Source organism: Osmerus eperlanus, chromosome 3, assembly GCF_963692335.1.
Source record: "Osmerus eperlanus chromosome 3, fOsmEpe2.1, whole genome shotgun sequence".
Lineage (NCBI taxonomy): Eukaryota > Metazoa > Chordata > Actinopteri > Osmeriformes > Osmeridae > Osmerus > Osmerus eperlanus.
Window position 1 is genome coordinate 6,604,352 of NC_085020.1, and position 8,452 is coordinate 6,612,803.

An 8,452-nucleotide genomic window follows, 5' to 3' on the forward strand; every position below is an offset into this window, starting at 1 on the left:
ACATATGAATCGCGATTCAGTATTCTAGCGATTCACATCAATTCACAATTTATTTAAATTTTATGTAAGCATATATTGAATCGCAATTTGATAAAAAATCTAAACAATCTAGAAATCAAGAAAAGACTACTTATCGTCACTGTATTTTGTGAACGAATTCTTAGAAATCCTTCAGCAAACTTTCACTTGTTTGGTAAGTATGATTAGAAGGCAGAGTATTCTGTTTTATAACTTGGCATTAGCAAAACAAAACGTACTTTGTCCTTTGGCATTTATTAGTGTCAATTACACCGTCTTGTAGAAATTAACTTTGCAGGAACCCTCTGTGGCTCAGTGGGTAAGCATGTGTACCATTGAGTCTACTGTCAAACACAGTACCCTGGGTTCAAACCTTGCTCAAACCAATTGATAATTAATTAAACTTATATCAGTTAAGTAATAACGTTTAATTCAGAATTTTAGACTTTTTAAGACCCCGCGGGAACCCTGAACTAATCATATACTGTATATAAGTTAGTAACTAATAATACAAGAATATAGCAACAAAAACAAGCAACGTTTCTTTTAATTATTATATCCTCTTTATTATATCTTAAAAAAACTGATATACAATCTGAGAAAGTGAAGGAGGACTTGAACTGCTGGTTTCCCCTCCGAAGCCCCTCTGAGCTAGGCTAGCTGGGCCTAGGGAACAGGGAGTATGGGGCTGGGAACCAAAGCATGCGGACAGCAAGTCACATCTCAACAGTCTATCTTTGTACACACACACACTCGCATAAACACGCGCACAATTCAACAGACACCCACACACAAACAGTTCAGACATACCTACTGTAAAATGCACCACCACCTGATTAAATACACTTTGTCTCATGCAATCATGTGAAAAACAGTAATGACATTGATTCGTGTTCAAATATGAGGCACAAAGCCAGTTCGGACAAAGCAAAGCAAATCAACCCAACCCACACACTCGTGGATACATATTCCCTCTCACACGTACACAGAGCACAGAGACACAGACAGAGACGACCACACACACACACACGTGCGTACAGACACACATGCAAGAAAAACCAGCAAGATCACACAGGCCTTTGGAAACACACTTGCATCGGAACACAGGACTCTAGTTGGGGAGCCCTCAGTTTGACCCCTGACCCCAGTGGAGTAGAGGTGTGTGAGTGGTGGTGAGGGGGGGTGGGGGGGGTTCAGATAGAGACCGGGTAGCGTGAGGGTTTTTATTGTGTGCTCAACAAGCAGGAGCTGTGCATGTGTGTGTGTGGTGGATTAGGCGGATGGTAGAGTTGGTAGTCGGGTTGTCATTCGCATGCTGTCTAGTGAGGTGGGTGGGGGTGGGGCGGGTGGGGGGTACAGACCTTTAACAAACAGGAAAATGGGAGGGCTGTGTGAGAGATGTGTTTGCTCCGCAAAATGCGAGTGTGAGCAAATTTTTTGTATGCGTGCTTGCGTGCATTTTTCCTTTGCAACACAAACAATACAGGCACTAGAACTGAGAAAAAACACTGTGACGGATAATCTTTCTCTTCCATTTGACATCTCTTAAAAAAATTCACTTTGTTTCAATTCCGGGACCTCTTTGCCATCCTGGCCCACTCTTATTGGCTAAAGACACCCATAGAGACCCACTCGTTGAACAATCCTGCTTTGACAGGCATGATAACTAGGCATGACTAATAGGCTGTTCAGAACAATTAAAGCATCGAAAACATTGTCGGATATTTGTCATTTATTCATCTTCTCCAGCGGCGTGGTATTGCAGTCAGGGCAGGTAGGCCGTGTGATTGGTTGGTGAGAGGCCGGGGGGAGGGCTGTATGGCACACAACCAGCACAGCTCACGCTGTCATCATCTGGCGTAGAGCTTGATGTATTCTTGAACTTTATTACGAAAATCCTCCTGGAGCAAAACACAGAGAGAGAGAGAGACTTATTCCACAACAACAATTCTTGTTAACAGAAAGGAAGGTGCATAACACAGTTAGACCTTGGAGAGCCATCTGGCAAGGCGTTGAAGCAGGGCTGTGTGTGTGTTTAAATACAAGTTGTATAAATTCCCTAGGTTGTTTTGAGTACAGTTAGTGGGGGCACAAATGGCAAGAGAAGAGGGCAGGTCAGGGTTGTCATGGTAACAGGGGGACACAGAGAGCTCTGGGTGACAGATATTCTTGGACCTCCCCCCCCCCCCCCCCTCTCTCTCCCTCTCGCTGTCCCCCTCTCATAGAAACAGACAGAAAAGGACATACAGAAACATGTGCATGCACCCAGGCCCTGTCCCCCCTGGCCTGTCATGGCCAGCTCTGATGAACCAGAGCAGCTGAGGCCAGGGGCACGGCTCCCAGGCCAGAGCCTTCAGACTGCCTCCTCCAGCCTGCCTGCCTGGACCAGGGGTTAGGCTGGGCTTACAGGCTGGGCACCACATTCTCCAGCCCATCTCCCTGAAGTGGAGGCTTGTTAAATACTTTCTAAATTGGTCTGGTTGTGAAACCCGGGCTGAGGGGGTTCTACACACTCACAACATGACAGTAAACAGTGCAGTGAAAACCTATCCTCCTCTGCACCCGAGAGCACTGAAATGATCCCTGCAGCAGTCTGAGATGCACTGCACTGCACCCTGCCCGGCCCCCGACCATCATTACACACACCACCCACCCCAAGAGCAGGAGGCACTAAAACCTGAATTCGAACGACGTCACCCGAACTTTCACACACATCTCCGCCCGGCATCAGCGAGCGGTCAGCGGGAGGGGTGACGTTGTAGAGCACATTCCTCAAGCGGGGAAACCCACGGGGGACAACACGCAGGCCGAGGCCCGGGCCTTGGAGATCGGCAGAGCTTGCCAAAAACATAAACAACATCGAGCACGTCGACTATGACGCCAGCGACGAGGGGGTAAAAAAAGCTACTTGCGTTTCCACCCAGGTGCATTTAGTGAACTGTACAAGTTCATCCACTCATCAGAGTGCTGCAGGCTGCTTGCTAGTTTGCTGTGTGGAGCTAGCCAGGTCTCTGCACCTTCAGGGAGTCAATTAAGTAAAGGTCTCTTTCTCTGACACGGAGCAAACTCCAAATCGCAGCAAAGCTAATGTGTGTGTTCCTGGTCGGGGGCCGTGTGGATGGAAGGTCTGCAGATGCAGGACTGGACAGCTTGGTGTAGACTGGAACCGTCTCTACTGATGGATGTTGCTACCTCTTAGCATTATCCACTGGGAATCCAAGACTAGAAACGGGTAGAAAAGCAGGAAGAGAAGGAGGTGGAGAGAGAGAGAGAGAGAGAGAGAGAGAGAGAGAGAGAGAGAGAGAGAGAGAGAGAGAGAGAGAGAGAGAGAGAGGATAAGAGGTGCATGGAGAGGCTTTGATGAAGACCTCCAGTGTGAGGGAGAGGAGGGCCCTGTTAGACCTTGGATGGAAACGCTGACAGGAAACACACCGTGACACCTGATGACGCAGCTCACCTATCCTGCACTACAAGCTCACCTTCTACCCCCAAAGCAACATACCTGCTTCAAGACAGGTAAACAAAGGCTAATTGCTGGAATCTGGAATCCCACTGGGCTGCTTCGGAGCCCGAGAACACAGCGGAGACAGAGAAGGGCTGAAACAGCAACCTTTCAGCCCAGATGGAGGTAGAGTGAGATGGATTGGAAATGAACAAGGCCCTGGGACAATCACAGCCCGCCATGCACAACAGAGACCGCAGGATATACAGCCCCCCCCCCACACTTCAACCCCCCCCCCCCCCCCCGCCCGGACATTCAGTTCACCGTCTGCTCTCAAATAACCTTTCAGCCCTGCTAAACATTTGGCAGCCAGCTACAGTGTTGCAGGAAGCAGAGTGGAGCTTTAAATAGCTCCCCCTGAGGTTCTGCTTATTAATCTGTCCTATTATAAACAAGGCTGCCGCCGCCACCGCCGCCGTTTGTGGCGCAGTGGATAAGCGGATTGGTCTCCCCTCTCTCCCCTGACTAATGGCTTTTTGATCCACCTCTGCATTGGCAGAGAGACAAAGCCACAGAGGGAAGGACCTGCGAGGCCGTTAACCTCACTACGATGTGGACCGTGGCCACGGCAGAAGACGAGGACCCTCCTCCACAGATCTCCGAGTGTGCCAGGCTCGGGGTCGCAACGTCAGCCCGCCCAGGTGACCTCCTGAGCTGAGTCATCACTCCCGAGCCGGGAGCAGCCGCTTCTCGCTGTGGGGGGCTGTCTGCTAACGTGAAGGGAGTGATTCAGGTCAGATCACGTCAGGCCAGGTGGAGGCAGGCTTGAAGGGAGGCTAGGGGCCCGGTGTGTCAGCACGCGACCGTCAGACGGGACAGTAGGAGAGGGCTGACACTGAGCTAGTGGCAGATCCACTTGAGACACAGCTCCACAAGAACCCCCCTGGTTCCTAACGTGCAGGGCACTGACTCAGGACCCAACTCAGCTAGCCACAACCAGGCACTGTTGCAGAGCTGAGTAGAAGAAGGTGTTCAATGCAAAAAGTAGAATGGTAGTGGGTAATGGTAGGGCATCGGATTGACAAAATGATTGATAGGCAGACAGGCAATCAGACAGATCAACCAAGAGCCAGGTGATTGGCTAGTGATCTTGAGAGCTGAGCCACCAGGATCATGCAGACAGGTGGCAGGTCCCTGGGAGAGATGTCGGGGTCGATACAGATCCATCGAGCTGCATTAGGATGCAGGAGAGCGCTGGAGACTCTAGAGCCTCATCCAGGGGAGCGAAAGCCCGCTGTTAGGCCATCACTCTGGAACTATTGATGGTGCACGGCTGATTGGCTGAGCAGGCTTTAGAACAATGAAACCAAACATCAATAGGCCAAATTAGCTTCCAAGGATAATACAAAGGACTTTCTTTTGGACATGCAGAGGCAATTGGTAATCGTCTAAACGCTATTGTCACATGACTAATGGTACTGGGAAAAATAACAAAAATGTGTATTGCGCTGGCAAAATTCACTTAGTGAAACTGTGTTCCCTAAATGTGTGGAATAATTTAATGATTTGGAGACGGTGTGTCATTCAAGATAAAAAGCAAATGTAGATTCCGCTTTGTCCTTGCTTGCACCCAGAAAGAAATGTGGTCAATTTCGTATTATTCTCCACAAATTTCCTCAATATCATGGGTCTAAATTTGTAATCTACCGAAATATACGAAAATAATGTGACACTTTACAAACGTATCACGACACAGGCGCAGATCACAATCAGCCGTCCTCAGGAGACCCAGTAAAGCCCCCCCCCCTCCCAGGGAGCTGGTGCTTGTGGGGGCGGAGAAGGCTTGAGGGCTGTTAGACAGGGGGAAGAAGGACGTAGCCACTTGACTCTCTGGCTGGGCCACTGCTGACCGTGTGTCTGTGGAAAAGTGCACACCGAAACGACGAAACAAAACAGCACCAAAAAAGGGAAAAGAGGGACGAGCGAGAAAGCAAAGCAGAAGAATGCGCGTGTGGAAGACAGCGTGGCACGGGTGAGAACCGCGTGTGTGGAAAGAGAGACATTTCCCCTCCAGCGGCAACAGGGGACTAAGGAGCTTGGTTTGCTGCTTTTCCTGTTCCTGCTAGCGGACGTGAGCTCCGTGGTCACGGACACGCCGGAGACGAACGTCCGTTCAGCTGCACACTGGGAGACCCCGAGCCCCGGGGGAGACCCCAGCTGTCGGTCACTCATCCCGTCGCCGCTCCCCCCGCACCACGGCCGGCTCGTTTCAAAAGTCCTATATCGCTTTTCACCATTTTCATATCAAACACCTGAAAAGATTAGGGTTGTTTGACTGGGTTTACAGGGTGGCAGGATGAGGCGAGGCCGTCTAAAGCGGGTTTTAGCCCGGTGTCTGCCGAGCGCTAGCTCACACCTATTAAGTGCTGTTTGAGTGGTCCTGCTGAGGGAATAGGAAGAGCTGTATTAGCCTTAGCCCAGCAGGGGGTGAGGGGGAGGCTGTGTGGAGGATTATCTCTGTGGGGGCTGCAGGTGTGAGTTACAGCCCCTCCCCTCTGTTGGGAGCCACAAGTACAGTTGCTGGCCCCATATCTGTGGTGCTGGTTGAAAGGCCCATATCTGTGGTGCTGGTTGAAAGGCCCATATCTCTGGTGCTGGTTGAAAGGCCCATATCTCTGGTGCTGGTTGAAAGGCCCATATCTCTGGTGCTGGTTGAAAGGCCCATATCTCTGGTGCTGGTTGAAAGGCCCATATCTCTGGTGCTGGTTGAAAGGCCCATATCTCTGGTGCTGGTTGAAAGGCCCATATCTCTGGTACTGGTTGAAAGGCCCATATCTCTGGTACTGGTTGAAAGGCCCATATCTCTGGTGCTGGTTGAAAGGCCCATATCTGTGGTGCTGGTTGAAAGGCCCATATCTCTGGTACTGGTTGAAAGGCCCATATCTCTGGTGCTGGTTGAAAGGCCCATATCTCTGGTACTGGTTGAAAGGCCCATATATCTGACCTGGTTGAACTGTAAGTTCAACAGTCCCTGCTTCTCCTTGTGTATCCCACAGTTTAAGGGCCCAGTGACGAGAGTTACATTGTGGAACTTCTGGCCCCGGCGGTCCTGTGTCACTGCTGCTTCTAAACCGCTAGGAACACCACAGGGGTCCTTCCATAGACAACCCCTCACGTCTCTGACCACTAGGAACACCACGGGGGTCGTTCCATAGACAGCCTCTCACATCTCTGCTTTTCCTCATGGGCCTGACTGCTGTGCCTTGCTCAGTGAGTCACACCCCAGCCCCCACCCTGATCCAGGGGACTGATCCTACTCCTTTGGGAACTCCTTAGTTGCACCTAAAAAGACAACCAGTGCCCTGAGTCGTTTCTTGTGGGGCTAGGAAGTCCGATAACTTGAGTTATTCCTTCACTGAGTTATTCAAGCCCTTTCGCCAAAAAGGGTTGTGAGTCACTGTCTCTGTTTCTCTCTCCTCTACCGAGTGTTGTCATTCAATAAGCACTGACACATGATTACACACAGCAGTCCTCTTAATGGGGCCAAATGGCTGCCACGGCAACCCGCGCTCAGGTCCGACCCCAGTGCGTCATGGGCAGGGGCGTTGTTAGACATAAAACTCTACTGGGGCACAGGCCCCTATTCATATCCCTTTTTTTCTTCCAAGCTTGCTGCGCACAATGCACTACTAGGCTATAGAAACTCTCCTTGCTTAACCCACTATACAACAGTTTTGGGACGCAAGTTAGATATCAGCTTTGGCAGGGACGTCAATAGTTAATGTGAGCGTGCACATTTTTTTCGCATTCATTTGCGCTCAAATACTGTTTTTTGAGCTTCATGTAATATTGTTTTTATGTTTTAGTCTAAATAAGATTATCGGTAGGCTTATCATTTCGAAACGACTTCAATTCTGACTTGTGTGCGACTCCGACACATGGTCTTCTGTGTGTGTGCTGCAGTGGCTATTTTGCAAGCTCAGAAGAGCACGCTGACATGGAATTCTGCGGGCATCTGCACGTGTTTTCGGATAAACTGCTTTGATTTTACAAGCGTTGATTGGGATACTGCGTTTATTTTTTCCGGGATTATCAATCTAAATGAATGCACTGACTAATAAAGTAAATTGTTAAAACTCAAACTTTAGATTTTACTGGGGCTCGTGCCAGCCCCAGTCAGGCCTCAGGTTAACTCGATGCACTGCTCCAGAGCTAGGAGCAGCCTCCCTCCGGCACCCCAGCATGGAGTGAACAGTACCAGGAGCTCCACAGTGGTCCTCACAAAGACCTGCGCACCTCTACTCCTCATTGGCATACTGAGGTACAGCTGAACCTGAACATCTGGCCTGTCCTCAGTGCTCCACCATGGCAGATGGCAGGCCCTCGAGGTGTTCAGGGGACACGTCCCCTTCCGGAGATGTTAGCAAACAGCCGTCCAGAGGACGATACTCTACCTTATCCCTCAGGTGATGCTCTGCAGCGTCTATGTTCAACGGGTCGTCGAAATTCAGTAGATCCTGTCGGAGAGGGGGAGGGAGAGCGAGAGAGGAGAGCAGAGGCAGAGAGAGAAAGAGAGAGATGGCGAGAGAGGGAGGGAATATGACTTTAGAAAGCATATGGACACCATTTTCTCCACCCGTTAGAACAAATACGTTTGCAGAACACCACCATTTGTTTCACTGCTCACTGACTGAAACCAACTGCCAGGGGGCAGCATGCAATGTCACCCTGGATTTAACTTTTAGACAAACAAAGTATTATCCTTTTATCCTGTTGCCGTAGACGTGTCGTGTGCAGAGCGAGAAGCAAAGAACGCTATTAGAGTGAAATTATAAAACACAGCTTGCGACTTATTTCCTGATTAAGAGCTTAGCCACAGGGCACGGACTAGGCATGCAGCCATCTCATCTTCAAAACTGGATGGAACTGGATGGTTTGTGAGTGACTTATAGGAGTCTCTACTGTCCAGAACATATTGTATATTTAGCATGT

At 49.8% G+C, this 8,452-nt stretch overlaps 1 protein-coding gene across 1 annotated transcript in view; it reads right to left on the reverse strand.

Annotated features, from left to right (window-relative positions):
• Nucleotides 1-547: 547 nt before the first annotated feature.
• Nucleotides 548-8,452, reverse strand: part of ube2f (ubiquitin-conjugating enzyme E2F (putative)) — a 28,506-nt gene continuing 20,601 nt past the window's right edge. Inside the window, exons 9-10 of the mRNA XM_062456834.1 lie at nt 7,915-7,977; nt 548-1,919 (exon numbers count right to left, since the gene is read on the reverse strand). Coding sequence (XP_062312818.1) covers nt 1,869-1,919; nt 7,915-7,977 — 114 coding nt within the window. The 3' untranslated portion in view covers nt 548-1,868. The remainder of the gene's footprint in view (nt 1,920-7,914; nt 7,978-8,452) is intronic.